The sequence below is a fragment of the Desmodus rotundus genome, chromosome X (assembly GCF_022682495.2).
Source record: "Desmodus rotundus isolate HL8 chromosome X, HLdesRot8A.1, whole genome shotgun sequence".
In the NCBI taxonomy this organism is placed as follows: domain Eukaryota; kingdom Metazoa; phylum Chordata; class Mammalia; order Chiroptera; family Phyllostomidae; genus Desmodus; species Desmodus rotundus.
This window is the reverse complement of record NC_071400.1, coordinates 26,940,874-26,962,705: the sequence shown is the minus strand read 5'-3', so window position 1 is coordinate 26,962,705 and position 21,832 is coordinate 26,940,874. Positions and strand designations below refer to the sequence as shown.

The 21,832-nt window shown below is 38.3% G+C and overlaps 1 protein-coding gene across 4 annotated transcripts in view; it reads left to right on the top strand.

Moving 5' to 3' along the window:
- Nucleotides 1–21,832, top strand: part of GRIA3 (glutamate ionotropic receptor AMPA type subunit 3) — a 434,868-nt gene that overhangs the window by 257,658 nt on the left and 155,378 nt on the right. For all 4 annotated transcript variants that reach the window (XM_024566693.3, XM_024566694.4, XM_045200889.3 and 1 more), the window contains exons 6-7: nucleotides 10,448–10,609; nucleotides 16,826–16,993. In XM_024566693.3, the coding sequence (XP_024422461.2) occupies nucleotides 10,448–10,609; nucleotides 16,826–16,993 (330 nt within the window). The remainder of the gene's footprint in view (nucleotides 1–10,447; nucleotides 10,610–16,825; nucleotides 16,994–21,832) is intronic.

The window sequence follows — 21,832 nt, the reverse complement described above, 5'->3', positions numbered from 1 at the left end:
CTCTATCTGATAAATTGATTGCCTCCATTTCATCTAGCTCTTCTTCTAGAATATTCTCTTGTTCTTTCATTTGGGGTTTCTTTCTTTGTCTTCCCATTTTGGCTGCTTCTTTGTATTTGTCTCTATATATTAGGTAGGTTTGCAAAGAGTCTAGTATAGTCCTTTATCAGATGCTGCTTGTGAATGGCCCTGGTCAACTCGTTTGGAACTATCAGTGATCCATCGTGTGTGGCTCCCTCTGATAGTCCTGTTTGTGTGCAAAAAAAAAAGCAGACTGCACACCAGGGCCAGCCTTTATCAGCACCAGGCCTTGGGGAGGGTGAACTGAAGTCTCACAGAGTTCCCAGAGATCCATATCAGTTGTTAAACTGATCAGTGATTATAGCCTCAAGCTGAAATCAGTGGCCAGGCTGAAGCTCCACGGGATGGGGCAGTTAAGTCCTGTGGGCAGGGCTATTGCTTCCCCTCGTGCTGATGTCATTTGGAGAGGAGTGCTCTGCCTGAGAAAGATGGCTCCTGCAATATGGGGAATGACTCAGCACAGAAAACCTGGTGACTGTTCTCTCAGTTCTCTCCCCAGAGCCACAAACCCCAGGCTGTCCTCAAGCATCTCTAGTCCACTCTGCCCTCCTTTGCTGGCACACAGGGTAAGTGGCTGCAAATGAAATTTTGTGCACTGGGCTTTTAAGAGGTTCTCTGTGTCTCCAACCATCTCTCTCTGACAGAAACCCTGACACTTTTTATACCTAGATGTTACCTGGGTTCCTTTCTGGCTCTGGTGACATAGGCTGGGGAGCCCAGCTTGGGGTTCAGACCCCATACTTCTGACGGGGAATCCCCCAGCTGCTGAAGTATTCCTACAGCACTTCAGCTGCCACCCATGGTAACCCAGCCCACCTTCTTGCATCTCATGCACACTGCCTACCAGTCATGTTGTGGCAAAGTGGCTTCTTCCATCTGTCCATGGTTATAACACTCTTCTCCAGCTAGTGTTCAGTTAGTTACTCCAGGTGATTTCTCTACAATTTAGTTGTAATTCCACTTTGGTCCTTGGAGGAGGTTAGTGTAGCTTCTATGTACTCCTCCACCACCTTGGATCCTCCACACACACTTTGAGTAATACTACTTGGAAAGTCTTCCTAGTAAGTTATATTTTCTCTATACCACTTATATGCCCAATATCTTATCCACTCCACTGCAACAAAAACAGAAGATGTTCTTAATAACCTTATAATCATATTGGACAGAACAAACTTGCATAGATTATGATAATTATCATGGTGATGTAACAGCTGCTGTGACTGGGAATAAAGAGAAGGTAGCATTTGGAAGATACAATACTCTGGATAACATAGCCAGAGAAGGCCTTTTAGAAAAGGTGACTTTGAAACAATGATCTGAGTGGTAAGAAAGATCCAGTTATGTGAAGAATCAGGGAAAGTTCATGCAATGCACAAGGAACATTATAACCAAGGCAAAAGAAAAGCCTGATACCTTCTCTGAACTGTCAGAAGGCAATTTTGGCTAGAATAGAGTGAGTGACAAGATTCAGATTATGTAATGGTATAGTAGCCCTGCTAAAAGAATTTTATCTTTGTTCGACAGCAACAGAAAGTCATTAAAGAATTGGACCCAGAGAAGGCACATGATCTGATTTTTTATTTAAATCAGTGTCTAATAGATGGATCTTATGATATTAAGTTATACTTCATTATATTGTTAGTAAAAAAGAGATCAGTGGCTACTTTTCCTACTAATAGCACTTATGTCAATTTGTAATTATTTATATATTCATACAAATAACTCTCACTGAACTAAAGTGCCATGAGTTCAGGGACCAAGTTTGATATGGTTCACTACTGAACCAACAGATAGCACTTAAGAGGGTTCATAGCATATTTGCTGATTAGATTAGAGAATAAAATAGTGAATGAACAGTACAAGCAGCCTGTAATCAAGTACTAATTTATATGGTGCAATCTTCAACCCTACATATTACACCTTCCCAGGAGGATGGACCTGCTTCTACAAAAAGATTAGTGTCTCTCATTAGCAACCTGATAACTTGAGTAACCACAATTACCATGCATTTCCCTATCAAAGTATCACCCAAATGAACAATTCAAATGGCACTAAAAGCAAAGCCAGGCTTCATATAAATTGTGAAATAGATACTTGTCCTTGGCAGCCTTCCAACTATCATTCTACTGTTTTTATCTCCCCTATGGGCAAACCACCTTTCCCATTTCTCACTCATAATCTACCATCAACTCAATGAAAGTCACTCAACATATCTTGTCTGCATTCCTCTCTGTACAAAGTGCACCTTAATAATAGTTTTATATGAAGGAAATCTCTACTTAATATCTTTAAAATAAATACTATGAAAGTAAGTCTTCAATATGCTTATTTCCAACTCTCAATTAACCATACTAAGCAACAAGGAGATAGACAACCTATCATTTGCAGAGTTCAAAACACTGGTAATCAGGATGCTCACAGAAATGACTGAGTTTGGTTGCAAAATGAAGGAAGAAGTGAAGGCTATACAAAGTGAAATGTAGGAAAATATACAGAAAACCAACAGTTAAGGGAAGTAAACTGGGGCTCAAACCAATGATTTGGAACAAAAGGAAGAAATAAATAACCAACTGGAATAGAATGAAGAACCAAGAATTCAAAAAATGAGGAGAGGCTGAGGAACCTCTGGGACAACTTTAAACATTCCAACATCTGAATCATAGGGGTGCCAGAAGGAGAAGAGGAAGAGAAAGAAATTGAAAAGTTATTTGAACAAATATTGAAGGAAAACTTCCCCAAAATGGTGAAGGAAGTAGACATGCAATTCCAGGATGCTCAGAGAGTCCCAAAGAAGTTGGATCCAAGGAGAAACATACCAAGACACACCATAGTTAAGTTACCCAAGATTAAATATAAGGAGTGAATCTTAAATACAGCAAGACAAAAGGAGACAGTTACCTACAAAGGAGTTCCCATAACACTATCAGCTGACTTTTCAAAAGAAACTTTATGGCAAGAAGGGACTGGAAAGAAGTATTTGAAGTCATGAAAGGGAAGGACCTTCATCCAAGATTACTGTATCCAGCAAAGCTATCATTTAGAATGGAAGGGCAGATAAAGTGCTTCCCAGACAAGGTCAAGTTAAAGGAGTTCATCAACACCAAGACATTATTATATGAAATGTTAAAGCGACTTATCTAAGGAAAAGAAGATCAAAAACTATGAACCATAAAATGACAACAAACTCACAAGTATCAACAATTGAACCTAAAAAACAAAACCAAAAACTAAGCAAACAACTAGAACAGGAACAGAACCACAGCAATGGAAATTACATGGAGGGTTATCAGTGGGGAGGGGAGGGGTGAATGGGGGAAAATGGTACAGGGATTAAGAAGCATAAATGGTAGGCACAAAATAGACAGGGGGGGAGTTAAGAATAGTAGAGGAAATGGAGAACTTGAAGAACTTATATGTACAACCCATGAACATGAACTAAGGGGGATAATGCTAGAAGGTGGTGGGGTACAGGGTGGAAAGTATAAAGGGGAGAAGAAAATTGGGACAACTGTAATAGCATAATCAATAACACATACTTTTAAAGAAAGACAGACATGAGATTTCTGGGATATTTTCTCTCTCCCACCATTTTCTAAAATTCTCCATTGCCATTTTAACATGCTCTGAGTATTAGGTAAACAGGAGTCTGATGCTTATCAAAGTGTGAGTGGCACAAGAAATATTGCTTCCTAGTACATGCTGTGGCCATTAATCTTAGAGACCAGGATGGTGGCAAAAGATTTCTTAACCCCTTTCTTTCAAGGAAGGGAGCTCCACTTTTCCAGCCCACCCAGGCTTTTAAGACATGGGAGAGCACCAGAGAGACCTCTCTTTACCTCTACCAGCAGTCAGGTGGGAGTGTTGGTCAATGTTCCTATATAATACTTGTTAATTGACAAATATGGTTTAGCACAGTAAATTATTTAAAGCCACTTGTTAATTTTGTCCTTGGCAGCATCACTAGCCATCAGGGAGATGCAAATTAAAACCAAAATGAGTTACCACTTCACACCAGTCAGAATGACCATCATAAACAAATCAACAAACAAATGTTGGAGAGGATGCGGAGAAAAGGGGACCCTAGTACACTGTTGGTGGGAATGCAGACTGGTGAGGCCACTATGGAAAACAGTATGGAGTTTCCTCAGAAAAATAAAAATGGAACTGCCTTTTGACCCAGCAATTCCACTGCTGGGATTGTACCCTAAGAACCCTGAAGCACCAATTCAAAAAATCTATGCACCCCAATGTTCATAGCAGCATTATTTACAATAGCCAAGTGCTGGGAACAACCTAAGTGCCCATCAGTAAATGAGTAGATCAAAAAACTATGGTACATTGACACAATAGAATACTATGCAACTGAAAGAAAGAACTCCTGCCTTTCATGGCAGCATGGATGGAACTGGAGAGCATTATGCTAAGTGAAATAAGCCACATGGTGAAAGACAAATACCATATAATCTCACTTATAAGTGGAACCTAATCAACAAGCAAGCAAAATATAGCCAGGGATATGGAAATAAAGAACAAACTGACAGTGACCAGAGGGGAGGGGTAGGGGGATAACGGGGGAAAGAAGAGGAAGACTCATCAAGGAACATGTATAAAGGACACATGGACAAAGCCAAAGGGGGTTAGGAATGAGGGTGGGAGGTGGGGATGGCTGAGGTCAGGGGGAGTAGTAGGGGGGGAATGGAGACAACTATATTTGAACAACAATAAAAAAGCAGAGAGAAATATGAAAAAAAAAGTTTTGTCCTTGGCTCTTTATTTGTATATATGTTTAGAGGATGGGAGTGGAGAGTTAGGTAATAGTTAGGCTTAAGCCCCCACTGGAGCCTCAGCTAGGTTTTAATCACAAGGGAGTCTCTCTACTGATTACAGTGCAGGCAGAGGAAATGGGAGAAAACACCAAGTCTTAGTTTCTTTCATGAAAGAAGCCTTTGGGTGCAAATGTTGGAGAGGATGCGGAGAAAAGGGAACCCTAGTGCACTGTTGGTGGGAATGCAGACTGGTGAGGCCACTGTGGAAAACAGTATGGACTTTCCTCAGAAAACTAAAAATGGAACTGCCCTTTGACCCAGCAATTCCGCTGCTGGGATTATACCCTAAGAACCCTGAAACACCAATCCAAAAGAACCTGTGCACCCCAATGTTCATAGCAGCACAATTTACAATAGCCAAGTACTGGAAGCAACCTAAGTGCCCATCAGCAAATGAGTGGATCCAAAAACTATGGTATATTTACACAATGGAATTCTACGCAGCAGAGAGAAAGAAGGAGCTTATACCCTTTGCAACAGCATGGATGGAACTGGAGAGCATTATGCTAAGTGAAATAAGCCAGGCAGTGGGGGACAAATACCATATGATCTCACCCTTAACTGGAACATAATCAATAGAAGAAAAAAGCAAACAAAATACAACCAGAGACATTGAGGTTGGGAACAGTCTAGCAGTGGCCAGGGGGGAGTGGGGTGGGGACAGTAGGAGGAGGGGATTGCAGGAACTATCATAAAGGACACATGGACAAAATCCGGGGGGAGGGTGGAGGTGGGGGAGGGAGGTGGGTTCAGCTGGGGTGGGGTGGAGGGATGGAGAGAAAAGGCATTCAACTATAATTGAATAACAATAAAATTTTTTAAAAAAAGAAGCCTTTGGGTGACCACTCATCCTACAAGTTAATGTTAATATTATAAGTAGTTCATGCCCTAACCAGATAGATCAGTTGGTTGGAACATCATCCTGTACGCCATAAGGTTACAGGTTCGATTCCCTGTCAGGGCACATACCTAGGTTTTAGGGTCAATCCCAGGTCAGGGCATTTACTGGAGGTGATCCATCAATGTTTCTCTTTCACATCTCTCTCTCTCCTCCCTCTCTCTCTCTCTCTCTCTCTCTCTCTCTCTCTCTCTCTCTCTCTCTCTCTCTCACCAATTTACAAAAGCAAATCCTTGGGTAGTGAGAATTAAAGAAATAATAAATAAATATTTTGTGGTTATCTGAAAGGAGTAATGATTCTCAGTGATGTAAACTATTTGGCTCTTTGTCCAGTCTCCATTGACCCATATCCCACTTATAAAAGGAAGAAGGGGGCTGTGAGTAATAATTGAAAAAGGTGGTTTACTAGCAAAGTTTTCTAAGGCTAATGTGGTTGCCCATGTTAAAGAAATATAAAATTAAAACCTAGGGTAGGAGTGATGACTAGAGAAGCATACATTCATGTGTTCAGTTTGTGAAAATTCATCAGGTCATATACTTAAAGATAGGTATACTTTCCCTTTTTAATTAAGTATATTGTATTGATTATGATATTACAGTTGTCCCATTTTCTCCCCTTTGCCCCTCTCTGCCCAATACCCCCCTCCCACCATCATTCCCCTACCTTAGTTCATGTCCATGGGCCATATATATAAGTTCTTTGCCTTCTCCATTTCCTATGCTATTCTTAACCTCCCCCTGTCTATTTTGTACCTACCAATTTTGCTTCTTATTCCCTGTACCTTTCCCCCATTCTCTTCCTTCCCTTTCGTTGCTGATAACCCTCCATGTGATCTTTATTTCTATGATACTGTTCCTATTCTAGTTGTTTGCTTAGTTTGTTTTTGTTTTTCTTTTTCACTTCAGTAGTTGATAGTTGTGAGTTTGTTGTCATTTTACTGTTCATAGTTTTAATCATGTTCTTTTTCTTAAATAAGTCCCTTTAACATTTCATATAATAATGGCTTGGTGGTGATGAACTCCTTTAACTTGACCTTGTCTGGGAAGCACTTTATCTGCCCTTCCATTCTAAATGATAGTTTTGCTGGGTAGAGTAATCTTGCATGTAGGTCCTTTCTTTATTATCACTTTGAATACTTCTTTCCAGTCCCTTCTTGCCTGTAAGGTTTCTTTTGAGAAGTCAGCTGATAGTCTAATGGGAACTCCTTCATAGATAAGTGCCTCCTTTTCTCTTGCTGCTTTTAATATTCTTTCTTTGTCTTTAACCTTTGGCATTTTAATTATGATGTGTCTTGGTGTGTCCCTCTTTGGGTCCAACCTGTCTGGGATTGTTTGATCTTCCTGGACTTGTATGTCCAAATTGGTGACACTTTCTTTCATTATTTTTTCAAATATGTTTTTGATTTCTTGCTCTTCCTCTTCTCCTTCTGGCATCCCTATGATTCAGACATTGCTACATTTAAACTTGTCCCAGAGGTTCCTAAGCCTCTCCTCATTTTTTAAAAATTCTTGTTCATAGCAGCACAATTTACAATAGCCAAGTACTGGAAGTAACCTAAGTGCCCATCAGCAAATGAATGGATCCAAAAACTATGGTATATTTACACAATGGAATTCTACGCAGCAGAGAGAAAGAAGGAGCTTATACCCTTTGCAACAGCATGGATGGAACTGGAGAGCATTATGTTAAGTGAAATAAGCCAGACGGTGAGGGACAAATACCATATGATGTCACCTTTAACTGGAACATAATAAATAGGAAAAAAAAAGGAAACAAAATATAACCAGAGACATTGAAGTTAAGAACAATCTAACAATGGATAGGGGGGAGTGGGGAGGGGATAGTGAGGAGAGGGGATTACAGGAACTACTATAAAGGACACATGGACAAAATGAAGGGGGAGGGTGGAGGTGGGGGAGGGACAGGGGTGTGTATGGGGTGGGGTGGAGGGATGGGGAGAAAAGGCACACAACTGTAATTGAATAACAATAAAAAAATTTTAAAAAATTCTTGTTTCTTCTTTCTGTTCCAACTGATTGTTTATTTCTTCATTTTGTTCCAAAGCATGGATTTGAATCCTGGCTTCCTTCCCTTCACTGTTGGTTCCCTGTTCTATACAAAAAAGAAAATATTTTTCTTTTTTGTATAGCCTTCACTTCTTCCTTTATTTTGTGGCTGTACTCCATCATTTCTCTGAGCATCCTGATCACTAGTGTTTTGAACTCTGCATCTGATAGGTTGGCTATCTCTGTGTTGTTCCGTTCTTTTTCTGGAGTTTTCATCTGTTCTTTCATTTGGGCCATATTTCTTTGTCTCCTGTATTTGGCAGCCTCCTTATGTTTCTGTGTATTAGGTAGACCTGCTTTGATTCCCCATATGCTTTTCTATATGATTATTATACTTCAATAAAAACTTATAAGGCAAAAAAGAAAAACTTTAGAAAACTAATAAGAATTTTTGAGCAATGGTTGTATGCATTTATCAAAATTTATTGAGTAGTACATTTATGATGGGGAAGTGATATCTCATTGTGGTTTGCATTTCCCACAATGAGATATCACCTCACACCTATCAGAATGGCTATCATTAATAAATAAACAAACAGTAAGTTTTGGTGAGGATGTGGGAAATAGGGAACCCTAGTGCATTTTGGTGGGAATGCAGATTAATGCAGTCACTATGGACAGCAGTATGGAGTTACCTCAAAAGATTAAAAATGGAACTGCCTTATGACCCACTGATTCCACTTCTGAGAATTTATCCAAAGAAACTCGAAACACTAATTTGAAAGAATGTATGCACCCCTATGTTCATTGCAGCATTATTTACAATAGCCAAGATCTGGAAACAACCTAAGTGTCTATCAATAGACAAATGGATAAAGAAGTTGTGAGATATATATATATCTATACACACACAGTGAAATACTACTCAGCCATAACAAATAGTGAAACCTTGCCATTTGCAACAACATGGATGGACCTAGAGGACATTATGCTAAGTGAAATAAGTCAGACAGAGAAAGACAAATACCATATGATTTCATTTACATGTGGAATTTAAAAAACAAAATAAACAAAGAAAACAGAAATAAAGTCATAGATACAGAAAACAAGTTGATTGTTGTCAGATGAAGATGATGGTTTAAGGGGTGGGTAAAAAAGGGAAAGGGATTAAGAAGTACAAACTAGCAGTTACAAAATAGTCATGGAGATGTAAAGTACAGCATAGAGAATATAGTCAATAATATTGTAATAACAGTGTGTGGTGCTAGGGGTGTACTAGACTTATCAGGCGAACACTTTATAAGTTATATAAAAGTTGAATCACTATGTTGTACACCTGATACTAATATAATATTGTATATCAACTGTAACTGAAAATAAAGAAAAAAAAAGATTTGTGCATTTTATTGAATGTAAATTTCACCTGAAAAACGAAAGGAAGGAAGGAAAGGAAGGAGGGAGGGAGAGAGAAAACTGAAAACAAACATTGAATTCTAGTTAATGTCCTGCATGAAGAAGTCTTTTGGTGTGAAGTAAACTAATGTCTGCAACTTACTTTGAAATGCATCCAAGAAATGAAATGGATTGATAGATAAACAGAAAAATACTAATTGTAAAATACAAGTTGCAACTATTTGGGTATTCACTGCACAATTCTTTCAAGTTTTCTCTATATTTGAAAATCCTATACCAAAATGTTAGGGAGGAGAATCTGAAGAAAGGAGAAAGAATAATCCTCATTTCTTTATGAATATAAACACTGGCTTCAGCCCATTAAGACTAAAGTGCATCAGCAGCAACTAGCAAGAGATAGGTATCCAGCAAAAGTAGTGCAATTACTGGGAGAGGTGTCCAAGAAGATAGCAATGTCCAGTGGAACTGGTGGTGCCCAGGTGGAGATAACTTGGTGTGAACTTGAAGCGATTCCATAAGGATGCTGAGCTGGCAGACACCAGACTGTAACCAGAGCAAAAGAAGAAAAACATGGTGGATGCTATGAAGTAGATTTCAAGACATGTTTATGGACAAATGTGAGACATACTCTGGGGTTTGTACATCATATACAACCAAACTATCAGTTTTTCTCTTTGGGATTTCTATAAGTCACAAATGTTGAAAGTTCTCATCATTAGAATTGAAGAAATCTGCTGTGTTTGGCATGTTAAGCTGCAGAAAATTTTTTTATTTCTCTAGTTAAGGTCAAGCTTTTTTAACATTGTCCAGTTACATGAAGATTGTATTTGTACTCAATGAAGAAACACTAAACATACAGGTAAATGAAGCAAATCAAAACATTTGCTTAAAGTTGGTACTTATGTTTGTCCTTGCCACAGCTACACTAAATAAAGACACAGGCAATAAAATGGAAGAATGTGTATTTTCTCCATCCTGTTTGTAGTTTCAGAGACATGGTGCTCTAAGAATTAGTTCATATCCAGGGTTTCCTGTCTGCTTTTGTCATTGTTTTTATTGAGATATAACTGACATATAACAATGTGTTCAGGTTTTCTTCATTGTTAAAGAATGATCCTAGAAAGAGAACTTTCATTTCTCCCTTTGCACTCTAATCAACAGATACTATAAGTAAAAACTCATGACCTCCTACAATCATAATTCTCTTTCTATCTGTTTCTAGGGTTTTACTGACATTTTGCTAGAAAGAGTCATGCATGGGGGAGCCAACATTACAGGATTCCAGATTGTCAACAATGAAAACCCTATGGTTCAGCAGTTTATACAGCGCTGGGTGAGACTGGATGAAAGGGAATTCCCTGAAGCCAAGAATGCACCACTAAAGGTAATGTTCCATGGCATGTAGACACCTTAGGCCAGCTTTTGAAAGCATCTCAGTATGATCCTTATATATTTAAGGCCATCCTGTGATCAAGTGGTCTTCTTTCAAAAGTGTTTTAAGGATGCTAACAGACAACTGCAAGTTATGCTGCTGCATTTGAAAGCTAAACTCCAAACAGAAAAGCTATTGAGGAGGTCTTTTTAAAACCTGGTGTTGAGAAATGTTAACTTAATTTTGTAATGAATTTCATTTGTAATATGCTCATAACAATTTACAATATTATAAGAATCTGAGTCAAACAACAGGTGGAGGCACTGGGAATAGCTAAGGAAGATTGATAGTCTGAAACAGACAGTTAGATTTTACATTATTTATGTGATTGTTTTGTATTAATACATTTCGTGAATTTCAGCACACCCACGTGAATTAGGCTCTAATACAGAGTGTGTTGCCTATACATATATTGAACAGAAATGTTTTCCTGCCTGCAGAAAAGTATCTTTAAAAATAACTAATTATCTAAGATGCTCATTTTCATGAAATCAAGATAAGAATATCAAAAGTAGAAGGTCATGGTTAAAGTGCACATTTTTATGTGTGTTCCTCTATGGCTAGAAATCCTATTACTTAAAAATCAAGAATTAAAACAGATAAGTTAGAGGAAAGTTATTCAGATTACAGAAAGGATCCTTAAAATGTATTTTTTTTTCAGTAAGCATTTCTACAGTGCCTTTTTTCAAGTATGAAACTAAGTTCTTCCTTCCTGATATAGTGAAAGTATATATGTACCATGGCTGTGGGATTCCTGGGATCAAGACAAGAGGTCAAAGTATAGTTGAGACCTTTCCCTAAAAAAAGAAAGGGTGGGGGGTTGGGTAATATTCTCTTTCCCATGGTTTCAAGATACCCATGCTCACATCCTCCCTAGCAATAACAAAATAAGGGAGAACAATGAGGACACAGACCAGAGAAGAGACATGTTCTGTATCACCTAGGCAGGTCTACCCTGAATGGGTCATATCAAAACATAATACAAGTAGAACCTTACTTTATGTAGTTGATATGCTCTAAAAAAGTTTAAGTTAAACATATTTTTTATTCATTTAAGTCACTCACTAGTTAAGTGGCAATCTATGCTTTAATGATTATAGTATATGTGTCAGATTTTTCTAGGACAGTCTTGTTTTAAAACATTCTGCCCACAGTCAGATCAGGTGTCCTCGTGTTTCAGTAAATACAGTCACAATCCCTGTGATGAATCTTTTGTAGTCAAATCTTTTTTAAAAGATTATTTTTTGTTGAGATATAACTGACAAATATTAGTTTTAGGGATACAATATAATTATTTGATATATGTATATATTATTAAATCATTACCAATACCTTAAGTTTAGTTAATATCCATCACCACCATAGTTACAATTTTTTTCTTTTGATGGGAACTTTTAAGATTAGTCTCTTAACAACTTTCAAAAATACAATATAGTATATTGCCATGCTTTGCATTACATACCAAGAATTATTTATCTTATAACTGAAAGTTTGTACCATCTGACCACTTTCACAATTTCCCCCATCCACCCCCTCCCCCACCTCTGGCAACCACCTATCTGTTCCCTATTTTTATGAGTTCAGATTTTTTGTCTTTGTCTGACTTATTTCCCTTAGCATAGGTGCTCAGGGTCCATCCATGTCATTGCAAATGGCAGGATTTCCTTCTTTTTTATGGCTCAATAATATTCCATTGTATATACCACATCTTCTTTATCCATTCATCCACTGATTAACACTTAGGTTGTTTCCATGTCTTGGCTATCATAAATATTTCTGTGATAAATATGGGGGTGGAGACATTTTTTTCAAGGTAGTGATTTCATTCCCTTCAGATAAATATCCAGAAGTAGAATTGATGGTTCATATGGTAGTTCTGTTTTTTATTTTTTGAGGAGCCTTGGTACCATTTTGCATAGTGGCTGTACCAGTTTACATTGTCACCAAGATTGCAAAAGGGTTCCTTTTTGTCCACATTCCCACAAACAATTGTTATTTCTTGTGTTTTTGATAATAGCCATTCTACCAGGTATGAAGTGATATTGACTGTGGTTTTAATTTGCACTTCCCTGATGATTCAAATATTTTCTATGTACTAAATCCATCCACTACGATTAGATGAGCTTATACAAATTTAGATTTTCATAGAACTGCCTATACACTGTTTTTCTATCCTTAGATTTACTAAGTAATAGGTACAGAAGAAATTTTTATTTATTCAATATTTTAGGGGGTATCTACAATATGTCAGGCACTGTGTTAAGCACAAAAGTGGACAAGAGTAAAAGTATGAAGAGGCTACTACAGAGTAGTTTATGCCTCTTCAGAGGTTGCACAAAAGACAAGGAAAACAATCTCAGCTTTGGATTATTCACTGATAACTCGTGGTATATTTAAAGTTCTCAGAACCTGCTGAAAAGAACTGTTAAGGCTTATAAGTAAAAACCTTCAAATAACTTACAAAAATAGAATATTTAAATAGATGGTTACATCTTTCAGATTACTTTTGTTTAGTACCAGTCATTAAGAAACCTTTCTCTATATCAATCAGACAAAAGCCCACTTTAAAAATGAGGTACAATATTTTTGATTAGGAAATACAATTGTCTAGAGATTAAAATCGTGGTGCTTAATTTATTCTATATTTTATGAATATTTCCTTTGGGAGCTTTTTTTTTTTACTTGATCACACATTGGTAAGTAGAAGCTAAAAAGTAGAATATTAAATAGCTCTTTTAGCATGGCTTGGAAAGGCATCTGTGGGGGGTGAATACCACCACATTGACTTTATGTAGTGCTAGGATGGGCAGACACAATGATAAAGAACATATGCCCCCTGTTATAGTCAAAATTGATGATTTGCTACTAAAAGAATAGTGACATGACAAAGTCAGAAGGGGAAATTGGTAGTTGTAAAGATGACAATGTATTCACTCCCAATTGTATTTGGAAATACTATAGAGACAATTGTGCCTAGAAGATTTTGCTTCATTTTTAAAAATCAACAGAATTCTGCCCTGGCTGGTATGGATCAGTGAATTGAGTGCTGGCCTGCGAACCGAAGAGTCACCAGTTCAATTCCCAGTCAGGGCACTTGCCTGGGTTATGGGCCAGGTCCCCAGTAGGGAGTAGATGAGAGGCCATTACACATTGATGTTTCTCTCCCTCTATTTCTCCCTCCCTTCCCCTTTCTCTAAAAACAAATAAATAAAATGTTTTTTTAAATCAACAGAATTCTATATTCTACCAGAATTTGTCACCACCTACAAAACAAGGACCAGCTTATTTCAATCAAACATTGATTCATTTAATAAAAAAGGCATCCACCATGTCAAATTACAGATAGTCCAATCTCTTGTTTTAAGTAACTGGCCTCAACCCTAGTAGACAAATACCAATATATCCAAGGAATAGAAAGTGCTCTTGCCTGAAAGAGGTAGCATCATGAAGTATTGCCTGTGAATTGTCAATGTTATCAGATTTAAAACTCAGTAACAATTGTAATTTTTACAATCAAACACCAGCTTTGGTTTTCGCTCCTCACAGGAAACAAAAACTGATTTATTGCTGGCCAGAGGTCCTAGTTCACCAGAAATGTGGTCTAGACAGATATGATTAATGTTTCCCTCCAAATTAATTTCAAGCTAACTTAGCTATTTCCATTTTCCCCTAAGTAAACACCAGACCTGAATTTTCTATTAGAAACAGCAATAACCTAGTCTTGCTTTAGGATACGCTGTTTCATCTCCATTCTACATATGCCATCCTTCAACTTCATATGTTTTCCTTTCTTTATAAAGGATCTGGCCTTTAAGTAGTCACTCACTCAATATGAAACAGTATTGAGAGCAAGAGACAGATTCCCTTGAGCCATATGATCTTAGTAATCTTTTTTTTATGAAAAAAATGAGACATTTTTTGAAGAAGATATAAGAAACATTGTACATAGGATGATGATGCCTCAGTCTCCTTCAAAGTAGGCACCTTGGGACCTCACGCAGTTCTCCCAATCACCATCAGCTGCCCCATCAAATTTCCTGAATCTCATTGATCGTCTGAAATCTCTTCCTTTTCAAAGGTGATTTTAGTTTGGGGAAAAGCCAGAAGTCACAGGGCGCCAAGTCTGGGCTGTAGTGGGGTCTCAGTCACCTGGGTGATTTGATATTTTCTCAAAAAACTGCAGGAGATGTGATGCATGAGCAGGCACATTCTCTTAATGAAGCTGCCAATCACCAGTTGCCTATAGCTGTGGCCTTCTGAACCAACTGAATAGTTTCCCAGAGGAATGTTCAAGCTTAACACAAAATTTGGTGTGGATTCATTGCTCTACTTGCTCAGTCATTTTGAATGCAAAGGCCACACAGTACATTTGCTCAGTCAACAGTGTCTACTGCCCCCACTAACTAGTACAGTGAAGTTGTCATTGTTCGCGCATGCACATTCCAGGCCACTCTCCTTGGCTGCCAGATTTCATCGATATCATGCAAACCATTCTTTTTTCTTTTTTTTTTCAAATTTTTATTGTTATTCAATTACAGTAGTATGCCTTTTCTCCCCATCCCTCCACCCCACCCCAGCTGAACCCACCTGCCTACCCCACCTCAACCCTCCCCCTTGATTTTGTCCTTGTGTCCTTTATAGTAGCTCCTATAGACCCCTCCCCACTCCCTTGTGGCTATTGTTACAATGTTCTCAATTTCAGTGTCTCTGGTTATTTTTTGTTTCCTTTTTTCTTTTGTTGATTATGTTCCAGTTAAAGGTGAGATCATATGATATTTGTCCCTCACCGCCTGGCTTATTTCACTTAACATAATGCTCTCCAGTTCCATCCATGCTGTTGCAAAGGGTATAAGCTCCTTCTTTCTCTCTGCTGCGTAGAATTCCATTGTGTAAATATACCATAGTTTTTGGATCCACTCATTTGCTGATGGGCACTTAGGTTACTTCCAGTACTTGGCTATTGTAAATTGTGCTGCTATGAACATTGGGGTGCATAGGTTCTTTTGGATTGGTGTTTCAGGGTTTTGGGGGTATAATCCCAGCAGTGGAATTGCTGGGTCAAAGGGCAGTTCCATTTTTAGTTTTCTGAGGAAATTCCATACTGTTTTCCACAGTGGCCTCACCAGTCTGCATTCCCACCAACAGTGCACGAGGGTTCCCTTTTCTCCGCATCCTCTCCAACATTTGTTTGTGGATTTGTTTATGTTGGCCATTCTGACTGGTGTGAGATGATACCTCATTGTGGTTTTAATTTGCATCTCTCTGATGGCTAGTGATGCTGAGCACCTTTTCATATGTCTCTGGGCACTCTGTATGTCTTCCTTGGAGAAGTGTCTGTTCAAGTCCTTTGCCCATTTTTTAATTGGGTTGTTTGTCTTCCTGGAGTAGAGTCGTGTGAGTTCTTTATATATTTTGGATATCAGGCCCTTGTCTGAGGTATCATTGGCAAATATGTTTTCCCATACTGTTGGTTCTCTTTGTATTTTAGTGCTGTTTTCTTTAGCCATGCAGAAGCTTTTTATTTTGATGAGGTCCCATTTGTTTATTCTTTCCTTTATGTCCCTTGCTTTAGGGGACATGTCTGTGAGGATGTTGCTGCGTGGAATGTCTGAGATCTTCCAATGTTTTCCTCTAGGACTTTTATGGTGTTATGACTTATATTTAAGTCTTTTATCCATCTTGAATTTATTTTTGTGTATGGTGTAAGTTGGTGATCGAGTTTCATTTTTTTGTACGTACCTGTCCAGATCTCCCAACGCCATTTGTTGAAGAGGCTGTTTTTGTTCCACTTTATGTTCCTGCCTCCTTTGTCAAATATTAATTGACCGTAAAGACTTGAGTTTATTTCTGGGCTCTCTGTTCTGTTCCATTGGTCTATGTGCCTGTTTTTATGCCAGTACAGGCTGTTTTGATGACAGTGGCCTTGTAATACAGTTTGATATCAGGTATTGTGATCTTAGTAATCTTAACATGTGCACATATGTGGTAAGAAGCATTATTTTTAAATAAATCAAAGTCAGGCCTTCCCAAAGAGATCTCTTGATTCAAATAATTAAGAAGATGATTTTGTAGAGGAAGAAGTAGAGAAGAATGAAAATGATAAGGAACAAGGCAAGTTTTGAGGGCATCATTTGTCATGGTATCTTGTTTTCTATACATCTATTTTAGTATACATCTGCATTGACACACGACGCAATATTGGTCATAGCAGAAGCTTTTCGCTATCTGAGAAGGCAACGAGTGGATGTGTCCCGGAGAGGCAGTGCTGGAGACTGCTTGGCAAATCCTGCTGTGCCCTGGAGTCAAGGAATTGATATCGAGAGAGCTCTGAAAATGGTAACGACCACAATGGCTTATTGGGGTGGGGGCCTTATAAAGACACAAAAGAAATGACACCTCAATCTTGACAAAATAAATACCAAAAGGAATAGGATCAGAGTCTATAGAGTATCAGTCTGTGCAGAAAGATAACCATGGATATTTATTCATTAAAATCTAGAAATCTAAAGCTAGAAACTTCTTCCTTGAAGCTTCAAAAATGAAAAATTTAGGGCAAATGAATATTTAGTTCTGTGCTACACCATAGATATTAAATCAACTCAGTACCACCAAAAGTTATGGATTGGCATGGTAAATAGCTTTGAAAATTTCAAACTTTCCAGAAATATGTTACTGAGGGGGACTGAGATATTTTATAGGAAGCTCCTAACTTCAAGGTACACATTACAAAAAACAACAGCATCCTCTGGTTCACCAGACAAATTTTTAGCCTGGGTGGACTTTGGAACTAAGTCAGTGTGATAGTATTTATGTTGTCAAAAAGCCTTTATGATATTCTACATGGTAAAATGCAGGAACGTGATCCATTTCCAGGCCTTCTTAAAAAGCTTTCCCCAATGCCCCAAAGAAAAAGCCTAAAGAAAAATACAAGAAATCAGTGGATAGACAAATAGAGTACTTGTTTTTACTATTTACATGGTAGGAGATTATTTAAGGCTTGAAGCAGTGTCCTTTGAACAGATTCTATTATTTATAAGCAGGAGCAGCATCACCCATTCATTGCAGTTTTCCAAGCAAGAGCTCTAGCCTGAATATTTAGCTTTATGCTACATGTGTCTTCACGCATTAAAATGAGCCTTTGAGAGTACAAGACTCTTATTTCCACTTATTTAATTACTCTGATGTTTGGGACATCCAAATAAACAAAGATATAGGCAACGGTAAGATAATTCTGTGCACAACCCAGCAATGAAAAATTTGTAATGGCCTCATAACATGCATCATTTTGTGCAGTTGGCACTTTTACTGCTGCCTTAAAGTTGCCAAGTTGGAAGTATTCAATCAACAGGGCTTAGTAGCCCCTGTGTCTCTCTATCCAAGAAAGAGATATGACTCATTATTCCATCATGCATATTTTCATGTCATTATGTCAGTTCCCTAACAAATGCCCTAACTGTTGTTTTATGGAGGTAGTACTGCACAATTTTGAAGAGCAGTTAATTAAATTCAACCTTCATAGCAGTTACAATATTTGTATTGTCAGGTGAAACATAGAGATGAGTGAAATATAAAACTCCCTCAGATTGAATCAAAAGGAGTTTTCAGCAACAAAACATCAAGTGTCAAGTTCCAGCATCTCCAATTGACTCCTCACTGATGACACAAACAACTATATTGCCCAAATAGAAAACTGGCTACCAGAGTGAAAGACAAGAAATTAATTTCATAAGAAACAAGTTAGATTAATTATACTATTGCACAAATAATTCCTGCATGTCTAGCTCACTGATAAAGCTCAAGCTATAAGCCAGGTAAGTAACCTTTCTCCCCAGGCCCTAACTATCAAATACTCAAACAAAAGAATTTGTATAGCTGGCTCGCTTTGATGATCTCTTTCTACAGGTCAACCTCTTCTTATTGCTGCAGAAGCTGGAAAGTATAGGCCTTTTTCAATAATAGATGATCCCTAGTGATAAATTCTCAGCAAATCCCCACTATTCACAGGGACTTACAAAAGGTTTTACTATGTTAAAAGAAATCCCATTTAATTTGAGTTAATTAAAAGTGAGAATATATGATGTAAAAGTATCCCTCATTGTGACTAGCACATAGTTATTGCTCAACAAATCAGTCTCTTCCTTCACAGAAATCTGGCAAACAAAAGCATTGCCTGATAGAGTCTCCTAAGGGGTTGCTTTAATGAATAAATAAGCACAGTATTCATTCAGTAAATATTTATTGAGAACCAATAACTATGTATCATACTCCAAGTTAGTATGAAAGCATGAAATAAGATGAGGGGAGCTCACATTTAAATAGTTAATATGTAAACAAATGCTTTTAAAGACCTTAAAGCCACTTGTAAATGGGGTAATCATTATCCTCCAACCTAGTAAGGGTGATGGAAATACATAGATGATTAAAATATTATTAAGTTCTACAGAGGATGCAATAGGAACCCAGAAGAGAAATACCTAATATAGACTGAGGTAGGGGTGGAGAGAAAGAAAGGATCCCACATAGGATGGTGGGAACTTAAATTCACATCCTTAAAAATAGACTTCTCTCTGAGTGGTAGTCCAAGTCTACTTCTCAACAAAATTTCTAATCACGGGGCCTGGAATCTCTTGGACATACCCAAGACTGTTGTCCAATTCGTATATTGTATTTAAATAGACTAGATCTTCAGAAATATACAATTTTAAGAAGACTTGACCCTTTACTACTTTCAGTAATGAAGAATTTCCTTAATAAGTTTCTATGCAAGTGTCTCTGCCCTACCCATATCCCGTACTAGAACTCAATGTACAAAATTGACTGTGAAGAATTATTCATGCATCACAGAATACACCACATTCATCCTACTAGATAAGCAATTTCTATCTCAACAAAGGACCTTTTCTCTACCTAGAAGTGTGACATCACCTTCTCTGCAAGCCTAAGCTGACAATAGTGCAAAGGTTTTTTGGGTCAGTAGGACAATCATCTTGTCTTCAGGAAGTCACATTGGAGCACTTCTCCTTCAACAGGAATTCCAGTTTCCTATTGGTGGTGAACAAGCCCCTTTCACTTTAAAAATATGCTCCCTAATATTTGCCATCAACTTTTCCTTTGGCATCACAAGCCCATTACTACTTCTGACTTGCTTAACAGCTTGTTATTTTCTATCAGTAATGAAAAAAGATTCCATCCTTTCTTCCTACAAAAATAAGACAGATTCTTTCTCTTTGAAGCAAATTCCATGACACTTACTTGCCAAATGAGTGATTCAGGTATAACAACATTGACTTATATCTGTAGAGTCTTTTATGTGGTATCCCTGAACTATAAAGTAGGTAAGGAACTCTCTCAATCCCGGCAGAAATGCCCTTTTATTAGTATGTTGGGCCCAGGCTCAGGAAAAATGTTGGCACAAGTGATTCTGCATTTGGCATACCAAATGGGTTTCCAGGCTATTCCAGTATCTCTAGATTTCTTTTTTTTTTCTTTTTTCATTTTTTATAGATTTTATTATTATTATTATTTTTAGACAGAGGGGAAGGGAGGGAGAAAGAGAAGGAGAGAAACACCAATGTGTGGTTGCCTTTCACACTCCCCCTACTGGGGACCCAGCCTGTAACCCAGGTATGTGCCCTAGACTGGGAATCAAACTGACCACTCTTTGGTTTGCAGGACAGCAATCAATCCACTGAGCCACACCAGCCAGGGCTAGATTTCTTTTTTTAATTCTTTTTTTTTTTTTTTTTTTTTGCTATAAGGCAAATTTTATTTTATTTTATTTTTTTCCACATCTACCTTTTATTTTTTTATTCAGTTACAATTGTCTGCATTTTCTCCGATTATGCTATTACAGTTGTCCCATTTTTTCCCCCTTTGCCCCCCTCCATCCACCACTGCCCACTCCCTCAGGCAATCCCCACACCATTGTTCATGTCCATGGGTCATGCATATAGGTTCTTTGGCTACTCCATTTTCTAGCCTTCTTATCCAGTACTCCATATTCCTGATTCCTTAGACTCAACCAGTCTCATCAGTCCAAGGATTATCTCTCCATAGCCTAGCTCTCTGCTACCTGTCTATAGCTGGGCATAGGTTAAATAAGAGGAAAACGTCACCCTGTTACCATGGTAGGTGGTAAATGTGTAACCCTCTTAAGAAACACAACTAAATTCACTTTGATTAATAATAATTATTAATATACCTAGCATGTATTACAAAGCTTACTACATGCCACACACTGTTCTAAACATAACATATGTATAAATCATTTAATTCTCCCAGCAAATCAAAGGAATAGATACATCTAGGATTTCTTTTTACAGATTAGGACACTAACATATAAATGTATTAAGCAACACATACCCAAGGTCATACAGTTAGTAAGTAATGAAGCTAGGATATGCATAGACGAGTTCCAAAACTCATGCTACTGAAATCAGTTTATGTTCAACTATTGGGAACACTAAGATAAGACATAGCCACAGCCCCCAATAAATTTACAGTTTAGAAGAATACGAATATGGAAGCATAGGTAGACACACTGTGCCTCCTCACACAACCAAAAGAAGGACAACAACAATTTAAAAACAAAAACAACCAGAACTGACAGAAAATCGAACTGTATGGAACTCTGACAACAAAGGAGATAAAGAAGAAACATTCATCCAGACTGGTAGGATGGGAGGAGATGGGCAGCCGGGGCAGTGAGGACACTTGGCAAGGCGACGGCTGGCAGACCCAGCGAGGTGGTGGATTGTGGAATGGGGCAGGCCAGGCTGCAGCTAGCACACCCCACAGCCCCACATTCACACATAGATAAACTGGGAGGAACAGCGGGGGAGCAAAACACACCACCCAACCCAGGGCTCCAGCGTGGGGAAATAAAACCCGGAACCTCTGATTGAAAATACCCGTGGGGAGAACCAAGATGGCGGCATAGGTAGACAAACTGTGCCTCCTCGCACAACCAGAACTGACAGGAAATCAAATGGCAAGGAAGTCCAACATCAAGGAGATAAAAAATAAACATTCATCCAGACCGGTAGGAGGGACAGAGATGGGCAGCCGGGGTGGAGAGGACTCTCGTTACCATGGCAGGACCAAGACTGGCGGAGTGTGGGACGAGCGGGGCAGGCAGTCTGACCACTAGGAGGCCCCGCAGCCCTACATTCTCGC